The 27,196-nt window shown below is 35.2% G+C and overlaps 1 protein-coding gene and 1 pseudogene across 1 annotated transcript; one reads left to right on the top strand and one right to left on the bottom strand.

Annotated features, from left to right (window-relative positions):
• Positions 1-5,839: 5,839 nt before the first annotated feature.
• Positions 5,840-6,591, bottom strand: LOC150107440 (COMM domain-containing protein 7-like). Its single transcript, XM_090392097.1, has one exon. The coding sequence runs from the start codon at positions 6,589-6,591 to the stop codon at positions 5,980-5,982; it is 612 nt and encodes a 203-aa protein (XP_090248223.1). The 3' UTR covers positions 5,840-5,979.
• Positions 6,592-24,396: 17,805 nt separating this feature from the next.
• Positions 24,397-24,679, top strand: LOC150107439 (signal recognition particle RNA; annotated as a pseudogene).
• Positions 24,680-27,196: the final 2,517 nt, after the last annotated feature.

Genomic DNA, 27,196 nt, shown 5'->3' with positions numbered 1-27,196 from the left:
TTAAACAGAGACTATGAATTGCTTGATATATTGCCCCATTAACAGAATATAACTGTAGTATTTTAAACAGCTTTCTTTTAGACACTTGGCATGCACCTTTTCCAGATCTACAAAACTTAAATACAGATCTTTGTTATATTCCCATGATTTCTCAACTGTCTGTTGTAAGGTGAAAATCTGATCTGGCTTGTTCTTCACCAAGCTTTCCTTCCACAATTCTTCTCAACCATTTCTCAAGTATACTTGCATAAATCTTACCAGGAACACTCATTAGGGAAATACCTCTGTAATTCTCACATTGTTTTATTTCCCTTTTTTATATATGGGTACTATGTACTCAGATCAACAATCTGTCCATGCCTTCTGAATGCAGTGAAGCCACTGTAAGACTTTTATAATTCCATATTTGAGCATTTCTGGTTGATATCGTCTACTCCAACTGCCTTTCCACATTTCATGCCTTTGATGGCTTTTTCCACTTCAAGTATGGATATGTATGCCTGTTGAGTGTTTTTTTACCACTGCTATCATTGCTTGTTTCATTTAGCAATTTTTCGAAGTAATTACTCTAGACGTTTAGATATATTTATCTTCATTTGTTGTTGTTTTTTTATGTCACTTTTATCATCTCAGATTCTTCCTTTTTACAATACTCTTTTCTCTGTTTCTAAGCTTTTTTCAATAGCCTTCAGAACATTTTGCCACTTTACTGATACTATTTTTTTATGTTCTTTTGTTTAGCTATTTTTACACAGTGTTTCACTTTCTTACATTTGTCTCTGTATTCTCTAAGAGCACAAGCTGACTTACTTGCCAAGAACAGTTGATATGCTTTCTTCTTTTCCTTCACTGCCTGTGTCCACCATGGAGTTCTGATTTTTCTATCCTTGCAGACAACTTCACCACATGCCTCTCTGGCTGAATCAATCAATATTTTCTTCAAGGCTTGCCACTGAATCTCCAAGGTTTTGTTCTTGTTTTCAAACTCTTTCATTTTTTTCTTGAACATTTCATCTACAGTTCACATCTGAGAGCTGCTCAACTTTTATTCACTTTAAAACTTTCTTACATGTTATTCTTTTCAATATGAAATTCAATTTTATCCTGTTCAAGACTAAATAGTGATCACTTCCAATTTCAAATCCTCTGTACACTCTGGTGTCCTTCACCACTGGGAAAACATCACTATCAACAATAACATAGTCAATGAGACTTTTCTTATTCCTTGTCTCTTCTATCCATGTGAATTTATGCACATTTTTATGTTGGAATATTGTGTTAGTAATAACCCGTCCATGTCCTGAGCAGAAATCCAACAGGTATTTGCCATTATCATTAGCTTTTCTCCAAATTTTCCCAAAATATTTTTGTATGTCTGACAATCATTTCCTAATCTGCTATTTAGATCCCCAACAAGGACCAACTTTTCCTTTTTCATTGTGTCAGCTGCTTTCTCTAAAGCCTCAAAAAATTCCTCCACTTCTACCTTAGTAGAACCTTCTGTGGGACCATAGGCACAAATAAGTCTCATTGTCCAGTTCCCCATTCTCATATTTGCCCACATCACTCTACTTGAGATTTACCTGCCATTCAAGAAGATTAGCCTCGTATTTAGTGTTGAATACTATGGCTACTCCTTTTCCTTGATGAAGCATTCACTGTAATATAATTCAAAAAATTATAGCTTGGAATACAATGGTTTTTGCTCACATAATATATATATATATTTATATACACCTTTTGAAGAAAATTTTAACGATGGTGACCCCAGGAAGAAGCTGCAAAGCGGTTCTTTTTTAAATCTGTAAATACTTGATCATATACTTTGGTACAGGATTTTAAACTTGTGTTCAACAGAAATGAAGTTAAGATAGGAATTGTTTTAATATATTTAAAGTTCATACTCCTTTTTTGTTGTTTCTCTTATCTTCACTGGTTCTTAAGTGATATCTATAAAGATAAAAGGCACTGGTTTGTTTAACTTATGGATGCAGTTTGTGGTAATTACCTTGGACCAAATAGGTGTTGTTATTTATGTGATTGAATAAGATATTATGTAATTACATAAATACATGTTTAGTGCATTCGCTATGAAATCATGAAAGTACATTTCAATAACATCAAGCGACAAAATTATGGATTTTTTTAAATATTGCTTATTACAAATTTCAAGAAAATGATTGTAGACGATCACTGCTTACTTTTCTTAAGTAACATCTGATTGTTTTGAACAGAATATGAGTTTCTAGTTTTGTTAGCCTCAAAATTGTCAATCTAACTAACTACAAGAAATTCATGTTTCAGCTTAACAAAACAAGCATGATGGGATAATCATTATACTATTTAACTATAATGCTGTTATTTCACCTAGTCACCAAAGCCTTTATAGGGTAGAAGAAAAGACACTACATGCAGGTATATGAAAGGAAAGGAAAATAGTAGATCAAATAGCCTGGTCGTAATTGGTATTTTTTTTTTTTTTTGGAATGGTAAAATAATCTTGGAACTTTTGAGCAGAGTCTTGTGTAACAGTTTCCTTGATTTTCAAATATTTGAGACAGCTATGAGAGATGTAAGTCAGCCAGTTTGTAGGAGTGCAGGACAATTGTAGAGTGACTATAGTTTGATCCTGATACGGGAAAACTAGTTTACCCTTTCTTTGTTTTGTTTATATAACTCATATGAAAATAAACTATAAAACAAATATGAAAATGTTTCAAAAAATCATACGAAACAGTATGTTCTGCAGTAAATTCTTTTTATAATTCCACAAGATAGCTTTCCCTCTATAGAATTATGCAATTCATTTTCACACTTGAACCTATAGGGGTATTTGAGTAATGAATTACCAAATGTAAATTAATATTTGTATTGCTTCCAAGTGGTAATGAATCCTTACAAGAAAGATCACCTACATTACTCATGATGACTTTCTCTTTCACCCACGTTACTCATGATGCATCAGAGAAGGCGTGGCTGAGAACCAAAAGGAATACTTTATCTGTTTAGAAAGAGGTTTTTGAATTAAGAAGTTTCGTGAAAATGACTGCCGTAGTTGTAGGTTTTTATGGAATAAACACAGTATATGTTCAGAAATAAGTACATCTAATAATGTTTATTATGCCATAAGTGCCATTAAAACTTAGAAATTCAGAAAACTTAAAATTTAGAAATTACCATACTTTAACGATTCTGAAGAAAATGTGACTGATATGTTGTCATGCCACTGCTTATGAATGGAAGTAGAAGGGAGGGAGGTATTCATCCCACAAAATAGGCAAATCAGCCAGAACACATGCAATTAACAAAATACTATGTGGAATGTAGTAGTAGATGGTATGGTGCTACAGATAATGGATTGTAATGCAGTAGCCACCCATGCCTTGGATTTCATGGAGGCGTAATAATTTAAATATATTTAAAAAATGTCACTGAATAAATGCCATTCTGGATTTACTTTTTTCTTTAGAAGCAAAGCACAATCATTTCAGTAAAAGTTATATATATATATATATATATATATATATATATATATATATATATATATATATAAAAAATGGCACTTAAATATATTTTAATGGTGTGGACCCACACATATAAACATACACATATTCACACAAACTTTAAAAAATAGCTAAACCAGTTGAAACCAAATTTTCTTTTCACTTATTAACATTTGATGCTGAGAAGTTTTTTTTCCCTCCTTTAGAGTAATGTCTGTTTAGAAAGGCAAAAAAATGAAAAAAGCCAAGAGAACAGCTGTTCAAAACATTGCAATTATATGATGTAAATGGGACTTGATACAGACCAATGTATAGTCTACATTTAAGTTGTAAGTCAGTAGTTAAAGGGTCCATACAACTGCCACCATTACAAGTCATGAATGAAAGAAAGCAGTGTTGAACCTGACAAAATTGGAGATATTAATCTCAGCTCTTTACTTTATGCAGATACTGTTATACTCTTAAATAAATCCAGTACAGGTCTCCTGTTTCTCTAACTGCTGTAACAAATTTGGCATAAAAATCATCAATAAAAAAAAAAAAGAAAAAAAAAGATAAAATATGGAAATTCACCTCCACTCTGAATGGAGATTCTATAGAACAAGTAACATATTTTGACTATTTAGGCACAATTTTTAGAAGTGGCAAATTAAATATGAAACCATATCACAGAATAGACAATGGTGGTATGATTGGTAGCCAATGAGTTAACTTATGCACCTGAGAATTCAGTCAGAAATAAAACCTTTGATCAAATTTACAGACCACAGATATGAGCATTTTGAGAAAAATTAGGGGAGTAAACAGATGACAACATTGGCAGAATGATATTAATAATGAAAATATTAGGAAGGATGGGAGAGGAAAGATTAGCAAAACAGGCGTTTGGTGCCAAGATAACACGAAAAAGACCCATAGGAAGATCAAGGTCTAGGTGGATTGATGCAGTTACAAGTTCCTTAGAACAAAAAAATGATATCTGACAATATTGGAGTCCTGATAAATAAGACTATTTTGAAGAAAAACTGTCAATAGTGGATAATCTAAACTTTTCTTGTAAGACATAGTATTTTCAAGACCTGTTGAGGATACATATCAGAAATTTTATGGTTACAAGTTTTTTTTTTTTTTTACTATACCTTGAAATGAGTGAGCAATCATTTAGATCAGTGACAGTCTCTTAACTGATGTTTCATTTTTAATCTGTTTCTCCCTCTTATATTTTATGTTCTATTCTTTATTATAATAATCAAAAGCTTTAATCTATTTCAATGTTAATAAAATTTCAGCAAGTGAAATCTACTGCCTTTAAGTATCCATACTCCATATCTTTCATCAAAACTAAATTGCTCTTTGAAAGACTTCTATGCATGAAATAGTATTCTTTAAATACATTCAGTTCTAATTATATTATAGATATTGAAATGATACACAGAATTCTGTTTATTGGAGATTTGATTAACTTTCCAAATGAGGGAGATGGACAATGGAAATTTCATGCTTACAAAGTTGCACAATAATTAAGGAGAGAACTTTTTTTTAACTGGTTTAGCTGTTTACATTTATGGGACCTTATTCTACCTAACAATTTAAATGACTCTTGAAGGCTAAGATTTTATTCTTGATTGAGAACTCTCAACTAGAAACCTATCCAATAAACACTTAATTTTGTTGTAAATCAGGCTACTCTTTATTATTGATATCAGATAGCTAAACAATTTGTTTTTAGCTGGCAGAAAGGTTCCTACTGGATAAAAAGCATATTTATTCATGCAGAATCTTACCCAAATTCTGTTTTATCATATTCTTTTTTGGCTGGCTAACATCTCTAATGAGCAATGTGCGCTATTCATTTCCAAATCTTTTTATTTATATTTCAAACTTCATATTTAATTTAGGTTTATTATAATTCTAGTTTTACACAGCCTACATGTGCTGGCAAAAGGTATGTTATAATATACTACAAAGAATGTCATTTGAAGTTCTTATAACATTTTATGTTGATAACATACATTGAAAATACTGACATTATTACCAATTTTCTGACAATCAGTAATGCTAATATAATTTCACCTAGTAATCCATGTCACTAGTAAGTTGTGCAAAGCACCAGATTATTTTCAAAGCTCAAATCTACTTTTTAAATTAACTGAAAATGTTTATATACATATATATATATATATAAATTGTCTAATTCCTTCCATTATATGTGGTTACATTGAATCATATATATATATATATATATATATATATATGTATATAAATTGTATATTCCTTCCATTACATGTAGTTACATTACATTAAGTCATAAAAGATTAAAGGATGGCAACTACCAGTAAGATTTCCGTTTGCAGTTAATATTTTATTTAAAACTTCGACTGAATCAAGCTTAGGAATGATTAAAAATGATCATAGTTCAGTCGCTAGAGGAGAGAGAAAATGAAATAATATATTTGACTTAACCAACTTGCCAAACTCAACTTAAATACTGTAAACTAGCCCTGACTCGTTCCATCTCATGTAGAAAGGAATAAAATTCTGCCAATGTAAGTTCTGCAACAACAAAATCATTTTCGTAAGTATCAGAATTCTCTATTTCCATCCGTAATTGTAAAAACATGTTCCCAAACGTATTCAGTTCGCTACTGGCAGCTGTCACACCGAACTTCCATTCCATGTCGATTAGTTGATTAACTGCAACAGACTGATCGTAACTACATTCTGCTAAAGTTGAATATTCATTTTCCCAAGACGTTAAAAACTGTTCTACTTTGTCATCATTTAAACCTAATTTTAAGACATGTTCACGTAAATCTGAAAGTGCTCGACCTTTTGTAACGGCTTCTTTAGCTACAACTAACAATCCTTTAATGGCGGAACTGCACATGTCAAAATCAACGCCATGCTGTGCACATAACGATTCTACTTGACTAGTAAAATTGGAGACTTGCTGTTTCTTTGATAATAAACTGAAAGCTGCGTTTAAAGCTGTATCAAAATCTTCTCTGCTAAACTTATTCAAAACTGAAATATACTTTTCTAATTCTTCAAGAAGTAGTGGATTTCTCACCAGGGGCGGAACAGCCATCATGTCATACTACCGTTGACTACTAACAGCGCCGCCTACCAATTTAATCTATATTAATATCAATGCTAATATTTTAATAGCGATATATCCAGGCAATAGATTAAAGCAGTGTTTCTCAACCTGTGGTCCGCGACGATGGGACAGGTGGTCAGCAGGCAGACTTAAATTAAATAAACATATATATTTTTTAGTTATCCAAACAAATTAAAATTGAATAAGTAAGAAAAAATTATTGAAATCAAGTGGAGACTTAAAAAAAAAATAGCACCAGAATGTTCAAAGGCGAAAGCAATAAAACTATACTGTTGTTCACTTCACCCCTCTTTTATTACTTGTCATTCTGGCACTACAATAATTTGTAGTGGAAGAATGACGAATAATAAGAGGGGAGAAGTGAACAACAATATAGTTTTATTGCTTCCGCCTTCCTTTGCTGTTTTGTCAGATTTGAAGTGAACATATGTTATCCATATTTCGACCAATCGTTTGTTGTTTATTGATTTTTATTACTGAAGGTTTTCCTCCTTCAACCAAGGCTCAGTATACCTTCAGAAGTGCTAAATGATACTTTGACAAAGTGTGTCGTGAGTTATCCCCCAGTATTTATATATTTTTCGGAAACATTTTAATAATGGAAAAGTAGCTTAGAACTAGGACTTTGAAAAGAAGAGCAAATGAAACAGGTGATGCTAACCCTAATTGTGATACAAGTGTTGTAAGGGGCGAGTAAATCTGATACTATTAAAGTAGAAGAAACATGCAGTTCAAATAAAAATACAGAAGGAAATATAACAGTTCATATTTGGAATTCGGGTTTACTTGGTGTGGAGATGAAAGTAAACAGAAACCTCAACGTGTTTTGTGTTATGAAGTGTTGTCAAAGGAGTGCATGAAACCTACGAAACTCCGACATTTAGAAACTAAGCATTGTGATGTGGAAAATAAGCAAATTGAAAAAAAAAAGCCAATTTCAGCGATGCTTGGTGATATTAAATCATGGGAAAGATGTAGTTTCGGCCATGAGTTCGATTAATAGCAAGGCACTGGAAGCATCTATCTCTTAAGTTTGCGCATAGCGAAAACAGAAAAACCTCTTTCTATCGGGTAAAATTTACAACTTCCAGCTATAAAAGACGTGGTAAAAACTATGTTTGACAACAAGTTACTAAAAGATGTTGATTTGATTCCTCTTTCAATGGCACTATAGGTCGCAGAATTAATGATGCGGTAGATGACGTAGAATCTCAGTTAATCGAAAGAGTTAAAGAAGAGCTCTTATTATGCGTTAAAGAAAAGATGTTACAACTGATGCACAGTTAATATGCTACGTAAGATATGCGCATGATAATATTCATGATGATATTCTGTTTTCCCACCCCGAACAGCTGGAGAAGAAATATTTCACATTCTCAATAATTACATAATACACAAAGGGATCCAGTGTGGGAAATGTATGGGTTTTGTGCGGTTGCAGCTCGCTCCCTTACAAGATGGGCCTCCAAAGGAATGCCACCAAAATTTAAAACTCTGCTATACAACGCTGTAAAGCTAGTTAATTTTATTAAGACTCATACGTTAAATAACAGGTTATTTTCAGTACTCTGTGATGAAATGGGCAGTGAATATATACAACTTTTGCTTCATTCTGAAATTCGCTGGTTTCCAGGGGCAAAGTACTAACAAGATCATTTCAATTAAGGCACGAAGTTTTATTATTTTTAAATGAACGTAATTCTAATTTTGCATCACTCCTTGTTGACGAAGCATCGTTATCAACACTATTCTATCTTTCAGACATTTTTTTCGAAATTAAATCAACTAAATCTCTTCCTTCAGGGAAATTCTTTAACTGTTCTTGATGCCTACGAAAAAATAAAGGCATTAGAGAGAAACAAAAAAAAAAACTGGTGTTGTGCATTAGTTATGTAAAAGACAATTTGCACCTTTTCCAACACATTGGAATTCTTTTTAGTGGAAAATGATCTTTTTTTGTTGATTCTGAGTTTCTGGAAAGGGTTTGTGAACACCTCAAAACTCTGAAACAGAATTTTCAAACATGTTTATCGAATAACTTTTATAAGAAATTTCTGTTGGTTCGAAATCTATTTCAGGCTTATAGTCACGAGAACTACCTTTAGTTATCGAAAAAAGAACAGTTAATTGCGCTTTCATGTAAGAGTGGGCTTGAAATGTAATTCCATGATCTTGGCTTGGCTCGATTCTGGATCCCACCTTCAGTGAGAAGTGAATTTTCCGAATTATCTGAAGAAGCACTGAAAATCGTCATGCAGTTTTCTGCAACCTATTTTTCTGAGAAAGGATTTTCATCGTTCCTTTAAATAAAAACAAAATACAGAAATCATCTTAGTGTGCTTGTCCATCTTCGATTCAAGTTGACCAATATGAGATAGATATCCAGCAACTCTGCAAAGGCTGAGAAGCTGAACCATCTCATTAAAAGTAAGTAGTAACATAATTATATCGTATTATTTATTTGGACTACAGTTTCCGATTATTCTCGTTACTGGTTTTGGAATTAATCCATTTCCAAATTCGGGGATGAAACGAAAGGTACGCAATGTGACATCACGGTGAGGCTCAGCTCTGTTGGCGAGGAGGATAGCTGCCCGCGTCCCGTTTAGCAAAGTTCCATATCTCGTACGGTCGCTTGCGGGAATATGTGGCTGAGCACACCGAATCCGCCGCATGCAGACAACAACAATATCCATGCGGTCATGGATTATACAGAAACACACATCACAACGTAACGAACACAAGCAGCACACAGGATGGATATAAATAAAACCACTACACGATTAATTAATCTGCCAGATTCACGATGACCACTGTTGTACCTCTGGATAAAACACGATGGATATAATTAAAAACCACCATCATAACCCGACTGGTCACACCGGATGTATATACCATACACAAAGCACATGCGGGAAAATGCGCCCGACTACATGGATGGCACTTTGCGATTGATATCGTGGGTTGGACTGTTTATAGATATCAGGAAGGATCTCACACAACAGGACGTCTTACATTTTTTTTTTTGCTGGTCAGGGAAATAAGGCGATTCGTATCGGCCGGAAGTGTGTGTGGATGGATGGATGGGGGAGCATTAATGGCTTTGGGATGTTCTGAGTGAAATTTTTGGGTATATGCAGGAGATGGTTTGGTTAGGACAAGGGATGTCATCCGTGATGAATGGAGTAAGATAACAGCATTTCCCCCTCGTCTTACAACGCACTTTAAGCGAATGGAACAGTTTACATGTAGCAGGTCGAATCAGAGAGCATGAAGTAAAAGCTGTTGTGGGGCTTCATGAGTATCGGCAGATGAATGGGGATAACATATAAAATATAAAAGTTTCTGTGGGTAGATGAATGGGGATTAAAGATAAACGTCGTTGTCGGCAGATGAATGGAGGTATCAGTGGGACTGCACTGACATTCCCCATTTGCCCATGGTACCAACTGCGCTAAAAATTGTTATGGGGTGAGCTTAATGAGTGTGGGCAGATGAATGGGGATAACATATAAAATATAAAAGTTGCTGTGGTACTGATACCTTTTATTTGTTTAATAAAATTTAAAACTTTGTTCAGTGATGATACACTTTTAATCGTTTACTTCAAACTTAAAATGTTATAAAAAGCACAGTTTTCCAAAACGTTGTTAATCCCCACATACATTTAAAAAAAATTACATATTTTAGTGGTCTGTAGAATTGTTTTAGACATTTTATCCTTGGGCTTAGAAAGGTTGAGAAACGCTGGATTAAAGCATTTCGACAGAGGAAGCGGAAAAGGCACTTGACCTGGTGATATTGGGGAAACTAAAGAACTAGAGTGGGATTGGAATCAAAAGTATAAGAGAGGATCCGGTTTAGCAGGTTATTACAAGAGGAATGGCAAATGTAGCATAGGTGAAATTGGGATAATTAGTCAGTGTCCATTCCCAAGGATCTGAGTCATATTGCATCTAGGGAGTTAAAGAATCCTCTGTAAGAGTTTTTCATCTCAAGATGAGATAGCTAGTCTCAGAAGTGCAGAACTTTCTTCCGTTTTCCGTCATTTCTTTCCGTCATTCTTCCGATGAAAACACGAGTTTCTTCCCGGAAACTCGTGTTTTCATCCTCCAAAACGTATATTCTGTCAAACGGTAAAAAAGAACAATGCAATCTGCAGGCATCATATATTTGACTCATCGTCTTAATTGCTTCGAGCACAATTCAAAATATCCACAACCAAACTCTTAGGGGGGGGGAAAGCTTAAAAGAACCTATTTGCCAAGAAACTATTACAAAATTACAATAACCTCTCAATAGCTGCAGGCCCTTTCCTGTAACGTGACCTTTTAAATTCAGTGAAATCAACATATCCACGATGAGTCTGTTGACTCATGGAGGTTATCACACCTCTATGTGATATAACCATATCCCCAATAATATCACACCTTCAGGAACAAATAAAACACCAACACCACAAAAGCCTGTACCAGAAATGCAGGCACCAAGAAACCAAACAACTCTAGCTTGCAGTCATCAAAGCTAACCTGACGTTTTAAAGTCAATCAATATAATATATCACTCTTTCAGAAAGAGATACAGCTACAACAATACCAAATAGCCAACCAGAAACGCTAGTACCAAGAACCAAAGACCGCTAGCCAACAGAATATTAAACCCAATCACAGCCTCAAAAAACACAAACAATCATATCACCCATGTAAGAAACAAAAACTATCAAAAAAAAAAAAACTAGCAGAAACACTTCTATAATTAAATAAACATTAACACAAAAAAAAAATAAACCAAATTTCCAAAGATAAACACTTCCATAACAATGAGGGGTTCACGAAGTTAGCTTAGTGGTTATGCGCTTCGCAACCATATGCCTGGAAAAGGGCATATGGTTGATAAGCGCAACCTGATGTCCTAGGTTCAATTCCCGTCAACGACGTGAGGAGCTCAAGGATCTTCCTCAGCCATAGCCAAGTTAGCTGGCCTTAGGCGTGGATACCAGGGTTTTCCCCCTTAGTTTATCAGGGGTTTTTCATCACCTCAAGCAGGCAAACCGTCCCCGTGAACACACACGCAGAATACAGCCATAGGATATAATACCGCAAGGAAGGCAAATGGGAAACCATCTTGCTCATAGTCATTTCTCTATATGGTGACATGTATATATAGCTTCCCACTAAACAGCTGAAAGGCTATAACCACAACAACAACAATAACATCACTTTCGATTACTTCAGGTATATGACACACACATAGCAATCTCGAGGTATCATTAATTTCTCAGCTTTCTGAAAGAAGTGCGTTTCCGCAAATTATACCATTGAAAAAAGCTCTGAAATAGAAGAAAGAGCACTTTATGTTGCAACATAACAATCTGCACAAATTCACATGGCGAAAATTCACAAGTATATCGAAAAACATTATGTTATTTTTTATAGTGATATCTTTACAATAGTTAAGGATATAATAATATACAACGAATTTGAAATACGAATTTGCAAACATTTAGTTTTGTGCAGGATATCATTGAGTATCATCACTGGAATGAATAAATGAAAACTAAACATCATTATTGAAAAGGAAAATATGTACAAATATTTTTAACATATTTCAAGTCAAGCATTTTTCAAGGTTGAAGTATAGACTAAAATTTGTACTATTATCCATAATGATCCACCAACTGCAGCGAGCCGCATCATCTAGACTACCGCCATCTACTGCGGTGGTCTAGATTTTAAACTTTTAAAACGTTCAAAAGGAATATAATTAGGACGACATTATAAATAATTGGGATAGAAAAAGCAATCAGAAATCTGAAATGTAAAAGGGCAGCTTATTGGATGGTATTTAAACAGAAATATTCACATATAGAGGTTTAAAAGTTTTACATTGACTATGCAGCATAATCAGAAGGTGGTAGTCAGAAGGTAAAATTCCAGAAATGGCTGCAGTAGATCTCGTAGTATCCGGCTATAAAACGGGAAATATAAGAAAATATGAGAATGGTGCAGCAGCATCCTAATGAGCATTCTATTTATGATTTATGCAAGCATACTTGAGAAAATGTCAAAATTATGGAAGAGAAGGTTGAGATATGAGCTGATGAGTTCAGCTCAAAAGGGTTGTTGAAATCAAATCTTCTCTATATTGGAGGTAGTGGAGAAACGTTGGAGATATAAATTTGTATTTGAAGTTTGAAGATCTGCAAAAGATGCAGGGAATAAGGAACAAGAAAATCTCTTCAAAAAGTACGATTATATGGGAAAATTGGCTGCTATGCAGAGTAATACATAGTCTACATTTCAGTTTTTCAGCAGTTAGAAATCAAGGAGGAACAGAAAAATGATAGATACAAAATTATGTGTAAGACTATACGCACTGTAATACATCATCTGTATGAAGGAAGTCGTTTTGAAACCTGCTACCTAAATTAAAAGCAATAAACCTAGTTCTTTATGCAGGTGATTATACTTCCAAATAAATCCAGTATGTTTGAATGTCCTTAACTATAGTGAATAACAGCTGTGCATGGAGGAGAACAGTGGTGTATGCAATAAAGACAGGAGGGTTCAGAAGCGGGTTAGATGAGTTTGGTGTTGAACTGCATATGGGTGTTGACCAGCTGCTTCTCGTGTTCGTACATTTGTAGAAGAGAGTGGAGTGATGATAGCGGCGCGCTCAATGGAGTAGCACTGATGGAAATGCCTATGTGTAAGGGAAATGGCAGTGCATTTCACCAAGCTCCTTAATAACCATCTTAGCTGTGGTTTGAAAGAAGTAGATAGGAGATTTTTTTTAAAAAAAAACACCATAAAAATTGACCTTAGAATTCACACTATTACAGACAATGTAATTATTTGTCTTGCGCCGTCTTTCTCTAATTGGTTACGGATGGAAATTGCCTGCGGACCTTCAAAAGTTAATTACGGCTAAGAAGCCTGAAATACTGCAGAAATATTCCCCACTACTTTTTGGGGAAAAAGGCGTTAGCGCATTTATTTATATCTATTTATTTTTGCAAATCGATGGTGCTAAAAATACAATGATTATTTCTTGTGAATATATTTATTATATATTTACTTATTTTTCCAGTTTACATATAAGATTAATATCAGTGCAGTTGCTTTCGAATAGAATGCGGAAGCAACTGCACTTACAGGTAATCTGAAGTTTTAATCTTAACTTTCATAGAGTTATTGGTTCAATCGCTTACATACATGGGTGTGCTTTACATAATTATCATCACCGGTCATCTTTTTTGCAACGTTGGCTATAAAGATTAGAGCTTCGAAAGTCGACAGTTACCAATGTTGCCAAAAGATGACTGGTGATGATGGACTCCTACATTATGAATACAATCTCTGCCTTTTTTTTTATGTAACTCTAATCCCAAAAGGTTGCAAATCTACAGTACCTTAAATACTGTGAGTGGTCTAATGTTTATTTATTTGTATTTTTGCATAATCCGGAAACCCTGCTCCAGATACAAAAATGGCGCTTTTTATTAGCCAGACAATGGTGCAGTATTATGCTATGAAATTTATCTACAGCGGGATTTGATCCTATAGTCTTTGTTAGCTAGAGAGCAGGTACGTTGACCACTTGGCTAATCAGGCTGGTACATACACTTTGAAATTGTACATGCTCTTTATTTTGATGAGTGCTATGACATATCTCTCATGTTTCTTTGCACACACTGGATTGTCCATTCTCTGAACGCATCTACTTGGTGTACATTTAATTTCTGGAAAGGTTCTGAAATTATTTGAAAGTAAATAGCTCAACTAATGAAACCGAATCAACAAAAGTTATGAAAGCATTTGCATAATTTTTATTGATTATGCAAATAATCAACAAAATGGTAATTATCAGCAAGAAAAATACTTTGTGTGAGAGAAAACCTGCACAAAGTAGTAATCGAAATCACATTCTATACAATGTGTATTAGTAATTATTATTAATAAAGAGTATTCTGGTAGATAGTTATATCGTTATGTTAAACTATTAGTGATATCAAATATTTTAGCATCTGTATTTCCTCTTTTATTATAATTGAAAAGAGGTTGAGTTTCAGTTGGAGTTATGCATGAGTTCTTTCTTGGTTGGGTTAGGGAAAGTATAGAAATGGTCAAGATTTAAAGGAGCAAAGATTTATGAAAAATTCTACATCATTCGTAATATTATTACGATTAGTATTTTTTTTTTCAAGACTCCAGAGTCATGCACGCTATCTGGAGTCAATATATTAATATTACTCTGAACATGAGAAAACGCAAACATCAAACCTTGCCCACACCTCGAGTAAGCGATGTAATTCAAATACTTCATAGCCAAAAATGAGAACGAGAAGATTGTGCTGAATTCAGAACCTAGGAAACGTTTAACACCAGAAATTACTGCACCAAAGCCTACTGAATTATTAAAATAAATGAATTTCCATTTTTTTTTCCACAGAAAGAAGGTAGAATTCCTTCAAACCTAACTTTTGGAAATTGATGACTTGTCACCGATAACTTAACCCATAGTTACTGATGATTTTTAAAGAGTCGCACAAATCAAACCAAACCGCCTCCATCTCGTGATCTGGATTTTTTGTATATTTTGATATATACTGAGTTCTGTGGTCTGTTTTTCTACCATGTGGGGTTATAAACTAGAGTTTTCGAGGAGAAAAATCTCTGCTTGCCCAATATAACTCTCTCCTTCTAGACGCTCATGCAGTTTGCAAAACGCACCTAAAAATAAGAAGATGCATTTTTTACATACAGAAAAATACAGAGAAGATACATACAAACAAATAACTAAGAGTAAGCAAAAGGAAGAAATTCGTCTTTTTAAAATTTAAATAATCATGCCTTGTGTCAGTGACATCTTTTCATAATTTACTTCTGCTATTTACTAAAGTTTTTTTGGAAGTAAACTAACTGAAGGGGGGAAGAGAAAAGTAGTTTTTGAATGCTTAAAATATGATATGTGTGATGTATTTATTACTATTATTATTATTATTGCATGGCAGCTCCAAAGAGTCCAAGGATTCATCATGAAAGTGCAAGGCTATCTACTGCCTACCACCACCACCACCACCACCACTAGCAGTATTTTTGTCTGCAAATTGTATTTGCTTATGCCAAGAAACAGTGAAAGATAGCATTATCCTGAGAAGAGAAGAAAAATTCATAATGTCTAGAGATTTTGGTATTATCAAAAGCTGGAATGGGAGAAAGAAGTTTTCTCTCTCTTGTGAGAAATAAGATAGGATTGGAATCTGCTAGTATTGAAGCTAATGATGTTATCAGAACTTTACTGATTTATGTTGGAATATCAGTATTTAATGTGGGAGAGTTAGATATTCTACAAGTTTTGCTGATTTGTGTAACACAAGATTTTTTTAACTAAGAAACAGAGGTGAGATAGGTATATTGAATTTGTAGTAACCTAGAGAGGGATAATTGATTTATAGATCGAAGAGTAATTGCCAAAATTAATTAATGCATTAGTTCAAAGTTCGAGGAGAGAGATCGGTCCACTGTCACACGTGTGGCTCTACCAGAGAGAAAGTTTTGGTAATGCAGTGCAGAATACAGAATACCTTTGTATAAAAAGTCGTTGCTTTAAAGATATCGATAACAACCACTTGATTTTGTTAAAAGTTTTCTAAGGTATTTGTCTCAATGCGGGTGACATACTCTAGAAGGTCCGCAATTAATTCACAGATCAGAATCTTTACTAACAATCATTTATTAGTTGAAAGGATTCCAGTTCGCCAACAGGTTTACTTGCTGATTGATTTCTCCATTAGATCAGAAATAAACGAAGAAAATGCTACTAGGACGAAGCGAGACTTTTTTTTTTTTTGGAACCCAAATCGAAAACAGGATTTTTATGTGAAAAATCAAATGGGACATTGACAGTTATGAGTTTTGAATGGTAGGAAGACATTTAGTGAAATTATGGTAATTTGTTAGAATGTGAAAAGATAAGGATGAACCACGAATTTTCGGCACAATCGAAAAATGTCACCGAATATTGACTGCTGTGAGTTTGGAATGGTAGTAAGATATTTATTAAGATCATGAATCCTCGAATTGGAGAAAAGGTAAGAATCCAGAAGATCTGTTTCCTCTTCAGGTGATGATGTAATAAAACCATCTCACAATAAATGTGAGACGGAAGTCGAGTGGGACAAAAGTTCAATATATCTGATAATTTGTTCATAACGATTTCGAACTTAAATATAGAAACAAAGAAAGATAGAGATTTAGACGAATGTTAACTGCTCAGTATAAATGATACTTGTTTTTGATATCACAGACATATTTCTTAAAGAACTGAGGATTAGATAACGAAAGAAATTTTAAAATGAAATGAGGAAGAAATATTTACTCTATATGAATTGTAATGTATTCTTCGTTTATTTCTGATCTATGCACATGGTTGGATACGAAGACGAATTTTGCTTAGCATTTTCATAATGGCAGACCACAAAAGTGACAGGTTAAGAATAGCTGTGTGCTTATATACTCCATTGGAGAATAAACCAGTACTAAGTTTGGATTCGAATTATGTAAGGACAAATAAATTTCACAGTATAGTGTCAGGTATAGTTATAACAATTTTTAAAAAATGCAAACAAATTAAAAATAAAAAAATCTCTTAGCCAGCCCATGACCCTAATGCAAAATACAATAAATAAATAATTAATATAAAAAATAAAAAAAACTCTCTGTCCATCCACACCACATCTTGAACCTAACAACGGTGGTTTACTACTGAATAATTTCTCTGGCTTGCTGACTGCGCAATACATTCAGGAGATACTCACGGTCTAAACAATGGAAAATTATATGCAGTGGGTTTAATTACTACAGGACAACTGGACGTCATTGAAGATCAACATACTTTAGTGTTCTGAACAATAGCTTTTCAGACATTAAAGGGTTAGCTGGTTAGGTAAAGACACATACCTGCCACCTCTTTTCTTCCTCTATGGTCTTCAACACAAAGAATTTCCTGTTGAGATTCTCTTTTATTCTTCCTATCCATCGACTTTTGCCTACCATGAGTTCGACACATTTTTGATTTTGATTATCGAATCAAATTCTTGTTGGTTTGATATTTTCCCCATCCTTTGAAGATAACGAAATCATTGAAGTTTTAGTCTCCTTACTCTTTTTCAAGAAACTGTCCACTCCTGTTCGTTTCCGTATATCCTCATATTAGTTACCTTTCTTGTATTCTATTTCATTTTCGTCACTTGTATCTTAGAGCTCTCTCTCTCTCTCTCTCTCTCTCTCTCTCTCGCTCTTTCTCTTTCTTTTCCTTAGATATTTAAGTCTTATTTGTACAAATGGCATAAATCTTAGTTCACATAAGATTTCTGATAGATGAATAAAAGGAATGTCCTTGCTTTTCTGAGCATCTCATCAATATGTTCTAGATATTTAAATACGGGCCTGTGTAGCTCAGTAAAAGTGGCGTTTGCACTCTACAGCGCTTGATTGCACAACGAAAGACTTTGGTTCGAATCTAATTGCCGACTAGAGGAACATTTTCTAAGCTTTTTTTTCGACCGGTTTCCAAGTTAGTATCTCTAGCATGGGCAAGCGGATTTTTCGTCCCGTAAAAAATCGACCATCGAACCCACACTATTTTCAGACATTAAAAATATTGTGTTAGGGACCACGAGATGGCGGCACTTGCTAGCCGCCTTCTTCACTGTGTACCGATTAATTAGTGATAGCCTTGGGATAGCTATCTCTGATTGGCTACCAGTGGAGATTGAACTGCCCACTTAGTCTCCAAAAGTTAGATAGGGCCAAAAAAGCCTCGCCCACTCCCTATGCAGGAACAAAAAGGAGTTAGCCAATTTTTTTGATATACATGTATATATTTTTTTCATCTATCATCCTTTATTTTTTAAATATTTCTTCCTTGTGTGTGTACTTTAATTAACTTCTCTTGAAAATGTGACTTTTTTATTATTATTTATTGATATTTATTATGAATAATATATCAATATTTATTATTTATATTGAAATTAAAAAATCCGCTAATTTTATTATTTCATTCCTTATTTGTAAATAATTTTTGATTTTTTTCTTTATCTTGGCTTCATATGACGATTTCATCCACAAATATATTTTCTGTTTATTCTTTGAACACACTTCTTGGCGAACACAGATCACACCTATTGCCATTCTTTTGTTAATGTATGCTTATTCAACAGGTTTTCCAGTCTCTTATTGATTTACAGCTGAAGTCCTAGTCCGGGAAGGGAGGGAGACAAGAAAGTCGTTCTACTATTAGTAGTTTGAGGATATAGTCGAAACTAGTCAGTTCTTATGAATGTTTAAGACAAAGAAGAGGGTTGTTTAAAAATAAATAACCCTCTTTTAGAATATGTTCAGTTTTTTCTTTTCTTTTTTTCCCCCAAAATAAATGCAAATTAAAACGCGTGGAATCGATCGCAAAAAAATGTCTGAGTAATTTTTTTTTTTTTTTTAATTTTCAAACACGAAACTAGTTTGCCTTCCTTGTTACATGTAAGAAATGCAATACAGCATTATTTCATCGCTAAACATAAGAATGCTTTTAGTGTATGAACTACTTGAAGATTTTTTTAAAAAAGGACGGATTAAGTGTTCTTAGTAGAAAATTCACTGTAGTAAAAAATTGGTGACAGTCAGTTAATTATTAGCTAAAGAAAAATCAAAGAAGTGAACGCACTTAGTAATGGTAAGCTTTTCACGAGTTTCTGAGAGTGTATTTTGTATAATAAGAACACGTACGACATTTAACATTTAACAATGCTAGTCATTATGATTTTCAAAATTCGAAGAATGATTTGCAGTATTTTTAATAAAATCACAGTCATGCTGTATATTATTGATTCTAATTAGAGTGCGTGATACGAATTGTTTAAGGCAGACGATTACAGATGAGTACTGATAGGTATTTGAGTACAGAAATAACTAAAGGATAAGTTGTAATGTAGCACTGAAAATTTATATTAATTTTAGCACCTGTTTTTTTTTTTTTTCCTCCTTGTCTAAAGCACTTATCTTTAAATGTATTTCGTTAGTGTTTTGAACATAAAATTTTCACCCCTATAGCTTATCTAATTGGATAACGTATTTCTTTGGGAACAGAATTCAATTAGTAGTTAACACTAACCGCAGTCGAAATTATAATACGAAACTATTTTAATTTTTTTTTTTTTTTTTTCACAATTCAATTCGTGACGAGGTGATCGGACAATGAACGTTATGTCTCCTTCACTCCCTTATCAGTACAGTGGGTAATGATCAATACTAAATAGCACATATTTGACTTCTTATAACAACGACTTTATTTTCCTATGGAAAGGGATGAAAGTAGCTCTTAGCATTCGTAAGCATTGAATTATTAATCTTCTCTTAACTGAATAAAATAAATGTTTTCTTATTTTAAAAACAGTAAGAGACAAGGTGATTTTGCTATAAAATCACAAGGGAGAATTTTGACATTCGAAAATGCTCGTTGTAAAGACAGGGATTATTGTACTTCTGTCTACTAAAAGTGGCAGATTGATAATATTCAGCTTAGAAACGGAGTTGCAGTAGGTCGTACTGTGCTAATGATTTGCAATAAGAGTAGTTAGTGACTTAGTTGAGTATTAGATAGTAACATAGTGACTCTATCTAGTACTATACCAAGTAGATGATAGTCGAGTGTATACAGGGTGGTTCAAAATTCCAGGTACAAACTTTGAGGGAAGGTAGAGAATATCAAAATCACCCATATTCACATAGGAAAGCATGACCGGAAACGCCACCGGAAGGTACTAACGGACACAAAGATACAGAAATAACACAAGGCAGTAAGTAGTGTAAAAAAAAACTTTATTAGGCATAACTGAAGTTGGATACATAATATGGTAAACGAGGTGCATGTCTGCCATCTCAGCGTTTGTAAAACGGCGGATGTTCTTCGTACGGCATCGAAAGCCTGAATGAAGAAGCCCCAATTGCTCACCTGGAGCGCTGGCGAACAGCGCCACCTATCACTTTCGGGTGGAATTTCTGGTCATGCTTTCCTATGTGAATATGGTTGATTTTGATGTTCTCTACCTCCCCTCAAAGTTTATTTTGTATAAAAATAAGTACAAATAAATACAAATAAAAATAAATATATGTACAAATATATATCCCACTTCCCGTCTAGAACGATTAATACCATAGGTATTAATATACTATAGGGTGAAAAAATTAATATACTGTAGGCTAAGGATTTTTTTTTTCTGCTCTAGAGAACAAACATGGAACTTTTCAAGCCACTTTCAATAAATAGAGACGTGGTCTGACATCGGATGATACAGTTCATGTCCCAACTAAAGACAAACATTCATACTACTAATGGGGTTCAAACCCTCATCCTGTTGAAGAGACGATACGCTAACCACTTAACCTACCAGTCCAGTATCAGTCTTTGTCTTTTGAATTTTATTAATAGAGAAATTTTATTAAAAATTCATGTCAGTAAGCCTGGTTTATTTATTTTTCTCTTCAACTAATGTAATTTGTACAGTAATAGCGATGGTGACGTGCTTTATTTACTGTTTCCGATATTAGCGTTGTGTATGTACAACTGGTGTTCCGTTTATAATAATTAAAACAATCAACGAAATAGAAGGGAAGGAAAGATGATACAGAAAAGTCATTTTCTGTATCATCCACAAGAATTCCACCAGTAGATGAAGCATCTATTGGTCTACAACACACCAGGCATTCAATAGACAGTCCTTTAATTTGCTCATATTTTACGGAACAGGATATAGCTCCCGGATCTGTTTTTCTAACATGTCTACACATTCTAAAATGGGATTCAGATACGGGCTTTTTCAGATAAGATGGTGGAATTCGCTGTCATGCTCGCTGATTCACTGCCGAACAATTCGATGTACAGCAGCATTATCGTCCATGAAAGAACTGCCACTTGCTGGATACAATGTCAACATTACAGGATGGACTTGATCGGCAACAATGTTCAGATATTCCTTGACGGACATCCAACCGTCCAGCAATATCACGGGATCTGTTCCACCCCAACGGAACATGCCTCGCACCATAACACCACCTCCAGAACCTTGAGTTGTGTTTACAAGGCAAGCTTGATTCATTGCTTCATAAGACAATTTCTACAGAGATGCTCTCCAAAAGATGGAAGAATTTAAACCCGCAGCATGCACTGAAGACAGCTTCACTTTCTGAGATCCTTATTGAATTCATCTTCCACACACACAGTAGTGTAAGAAACACATAAATCCCATAATCTAGGGGATCTTCCCTACATGCAACTGGCTAGCGTAAAAGTCGTGGGTGACAGTGTTTCTCCGAGTCTCGCACGGCATGTTATAAAATTAATCATCAACTTGGATTTTGAGAATTAGATGGAACAGACAGACATCGTAAATTCTGCATTTCAGCTGGTTATTCCAGATAATATAACTGAAGAGGGATGAATGATGTACACCTTGTCAATAAAAATAAACAGATCCATTTGTCTCTGTAACTGCAAGTTTCACCTGTGGCCGTTTGTAAATAGAAAATAAATAATTCACTCTTATCCACACACACACACACACACACACACACACACACACACACACACACACACACACACACACACACACACACACACACACACACACACACACACACAGTCGAGTATCTGACTTTCTGCTTGCGACCTTTATCAGGACATCTGCTGCAGGACCATCACAATAAGGAGAACAGTACACTCAACTTGACCTTTTCCAAGGAACGTGGAATGAAAGTGCAACACTTGAGTGAGCAAGAAAACAGCATCTTCTTTGTGCATTAGCAGCATCTCGAGCCAAATTTAGTTCTCATGACAAAATGCAGTGCCGAATAGAATGAGATTTACATGGCACCGATAACACAAGAAAACACCAGATTTGAATCTCTTTCCCACCATCCCGACATGTTTCTTGATAGAACGCGACGTCCTTGAAACGGACCCATCAAAACTAGTTTTTCCTAAATTTTGATTTTTTTTTTTTTTAAATATCAAACACTCACAGAGACCCGCACATCCCTTATTGGTATGACTTTCAAGTTAGACTGTTTCATTCTTACAAAATTATAGATTTAAATCCGAAATTTCACCTGATTCTCTCCCCCCCCCCATTCAAGAAACATGTTTCGGCACTTTTTGGTGCCTCATCAGGAGATGGCTAGGGACGAGGAAACATTCTTATGTAAAATCTTGATTGTCCTCTAAAACTCGTGTTTAAATGTTTCTTCTGTTATTTAATTGGCATTATTCTCATTCTCTCTCTTAGTCAAAATGAAGATTAAATTTTTCTTCCCCCCCTAGCTTTAGTATTCACTTGCCAATGTTGCGTAATGATTTTTTTTGCTTTTCAAAATGTGAGATAAGGCACAGAAATCTTGGTTAATACGTTATTTACATTTCTGCTTGTAATGCCTACGACCAGTCTTTACTCATTATAATTTGTGAGGCACTTTTTTTCTTTCCTCAAGTAAGAGACAAAAGAGAAACAAAGATACTATAAGCATAATTATATAATATGACAAATATATAATTATATTAATTTGAATTATATAATACTTTATATAATTCAAATTAATATAAAGTTAGCATGAGAGAGAGAATATTTGATACTAGAGTGTAATAGATTGGACTAATGTGTAAGGTTCATTACAATGTGAATTCAACTGCCAGAAAGAACAAAAAAAAAAAAAAAAATGAACCCAAATTTTTTCATTTGTAATAGGCCAAAAAATAGAAATCACGATTATATACAGTTCTAGATAGAAACTATTTTTTAGGGAGCAGAAACACGCACATTGAGAAATCAATAAAACTATATATATATATATATAAAGTGGGAGACTTAAGAATGAAAAGTTTAAGAAAATACCAACAAGTGAAAGTCAATAAACACAGAATCATGAACAGCGAGCGAGATCTCCGTCGGATTTTCATTGATTATATACACTGCTTGGAAAGAAGACAGCAAACACTATAGTGTGAGAAACAAACAGCAGTGGCGCCCACCTTAATAAGATGTAGGATCTTTTGATGCGATGACTACAACAATCCTACGGGGCATGCATTCCACAAGCGTACGATAGAATTCAATGGGAATTGTGGACCATTCTTCCTGTAGACATGTAATGAGGTCCTGGACTGTTGTGGGGGACAGATGACCCCTTGACCTCATCCGCCGCTCTAGTTCATCCCACAGATGTTCAGCAGGGTTTAGATCAGGAGGCCAGTCAAATGTGGTGACGTTCACATCTAGAAACCACGCAGTTACAACAGCAGCAGCCTTATGACACGGTGCATTGTCTTGTTGAAAGAGACAACTGTCGTTTCCGTAGAAACGTCACAAAGTAGAAAGCATTCATTGTACGGAATGTTCAGATAGCTCTCCGAGTTCAATGTTCGTGGCACTACAAATAGAAGTCCGAGGCCAAACCAGAAAAAAAACAGGACCATACGATCACGCCGTCATCTCCGAATTTCAAAGTTGGAGTTACGCACTCTAAGAGATCTTCACCAGGCATCCGCCACACTCATAGCCACTCGTCTGCTCACGCTACGAGTCACGAATTACGTTACGCCTTCTACCAAGGGCTAGCGTGATTCGTTGCTCTAAAACACAGCTTTCCAAGCTTCCACATCCCATTGTACCACTGAAGACGACACTGCACGTTTCTTTGGATAATGTCTTTTTTTTGGGGGGGGGGGAATTGTAGCGGGCTCCTCTAATCCAGTTGAATGGAGGCTTGGATTGGTGGATAGGTAGATGACTTTAGTCCTGTTTCGCAACGATCCTGTGCTGAGCGGATATACGTGCTAAGTACAGCGTCAATATGGTGGCTTCAAGGCAGCTTACGGTTGTATAATGAGAAGCGTACCGGCTAAGGGCGAAGCAGACAAAAGTTACCGCGTCACACTGTAGTGGGATCACTCCTGTGAACAGGCGTCGTGTAGCAGCCAGGACAACAAAAACTAAACCAAATTCTTTTGAGGGTCCAGAGGCGAGTGATCAAGATCTATGGAGCAGGTCTATGGAATGAACTTTACGAGAACAAGTTGAAGATTTGTAAGTTACAGAAACTGGTTGACAGGGGGAAAAGAGGTGACATGATTGAGACATAATAAATTACCAAAGGATTTTTACTAGATTAATACAGAGGAAATTTTCAGAACAGGTCTAGTGGCGGGAGAACTAGGAGCCATCCTTGGAAACTGAACAAGAGTGTAGTTAGCAAGGATGTTAGAACTAGTTTTTTTTTTTTTTTTTGCTTCTAGAGTGGTGAATGAGTGGGATAGGTCGCCAGGACCTGCTGTGGGTGCCAGACTGTAAATGAGTTTAAAGCAAAGTATGATAGATACTGCGCAAATATTGGATAGTGCTTGGCGTGATAATTTAGAGCCTCTTTGATGAGGCTAAGGACTTCATGGAGTAGTCCGTAATAAATAATGATAAAAATGTAGGGCTTGCATATTGCGGTCTTACCATGAAAACCCATGTTTTAAGCGTCGGTTCTGAATGGTTTTTGTGCAGATTCGTGTTTCATTCGATGTCCGGAACCCCACATTCGTGTCGGCCAACGAATAGCGATTTTTACACATATTTCGTAGCACCCTATGGTCACCTCAGTGAGTGTGGTGGGTCGTTTACAATGGGTAGCACTTGCAGTTGACTCCCTGCGCTTCCATCTCAGTATGGTTGTACTGATTACTGACCTAGTTGGCTCATTTTGTCAAACATTTGCTGAACATGTTTGCAATATGGCATCCTATCACAACGTCTCTTTCAAACTCCGTCAGTTTCCTTCTAGCAGTCATTTCACCCCGACACAGTTGCACTCAGGAGTATCATATTCCTCCTATTTACATCGACCACAAGCAGGTGACTCGTTACATGGCACAATTCACCTCGCCCATGGGTGTGTCCGTTGACTTCTTTCCAAGCAGTGCACTCTTTCAATGCAAATTTATCCTTTTCACACTCTTCCTCATCACTCTTTCTCCTGTGCTACCTCATTCATACTTCCTCACAAATTATTTGTTGTGCAAAACACAGTCAATTCTTTGGACTCCCTTTCCTCTCTATAGTCCCATGCACTCTCCCTATCATCCCTCCTCTTATAGGCATCTGTTCTATTTTCCTTTCCAAGCAGTGTATTAAGTTTGCCATCTTCGATCCTCCAAACACCAAAAACTCAACTGCCAGAATTCCACCTGTTACTGCTAACCACCGTAACGCTCCACTAGTGAGGATACCCAAAGTCCGACGAGCTGATGACATGCCCCTAATTACGTAGAAACTGGCGTTTAATTTGGAAGGTGACGAATCGACACTCTAAAGGATTGATAATCTTACATCTCAACTCATCTCACACAACTCTGTAAATGACAAATTGAAGATAAAACTTATTCAGAGTTCTCAGTAAACCTATTCTGAAACCGGATAATACCACCTTTTAGAAGAAAGTAAAAGACCATAAAATATGAATGATATGTCCATAGGGTTTTCCATTCCTTATTGTTGTATCTTTATTTACAGCTCTTCTGCCACTCTGATCATAGTGCCTCTGGAGAAAAACTGGGTATGTAATGAAATATGGAAATTATGTTTAACTTCTTTGGTCTCGCCATTATCCCATTGGATTCGTTGTAATCGCCAGGATATTCTATACTGGGCTTGCGCTGTCGATGCTCCAACTGGACAGTTTGGAGGTTTTATTTGTTTATTTATTGAAGGGCATCTATGTTAAACGGAGGCTACCATATCTCCTCGATTCCCTACACACTTCCATTATCTTCCATGTTATTTGATCTGCAAAGCTTACATAGTATGGACAGGTCATGAGACATGTCCATACTATGTAAGCCGGCGCTCGATATTTTATCAGCAATAGATCTAATCTTCCATCTCCCACGGATGTGTTCATTATGCACTTTAACTCCTCCACCCCACCTCCGCATCTTCATCTTAATGACGTTTAGTTTCTGTTCTTTTTTCTTAAGGAGACAAGTTGGCGACTATATATAATGGCATATGTCGTATTGCTGTTTTTTGTATCTTCCCCTTACTCGCACTGACACCCTTCTGTCACATAATATTCGACAGTGCTCTATTTCATCCAGCCGGTGTTCGCGCGGTGTTCCTCGTTTGCTTTGATGGTGATGTCCTTTTTGAGGATTGAGCTAAAGTATTTAAAGCTGTCAGCCTTCTTGAGTGAAGTGTCTTTAAGGTATATGATGTTATTGTTAGGGTCATTTGAAAAATCGCGGGACATGTAGTCAGTCTTCTGTCTGCTTTCTCGTACTGTTTGTACTTATCTAGCATCGGTTGTAAGTGTTTTAGGTCATAGTTCATCAAAAGAGCAGAATATTACTAAAATGTTAGTAAATAATGAATTTTTAAATGAATAATGAATCATTAATAAACTTATGTAAGTGGGAATGATATATGGTAAATTATCACTGTGATTATCATTAATCGCAATACATGGATGATTATACCAATTGG

This window comes from Typopeltis vanoorti, chromosome 4, assembly GCF_054136105.1.
Source record: "Typopeltis vanoorti isolate ZY-2024b chromosome 4, IOZ_Tvanoo_1.0, whole genome shotgun sequence".
Lineage (NCBI taxonomy): Eukaryota > Metazoa > Arthropoda > Arachnida > Uropygi > Thelyphonidae > Typopeltis > Typopeltis vanoorti.
This window is presented reverse-complemented; position numbering and strand designations above follow the sequence as displayed.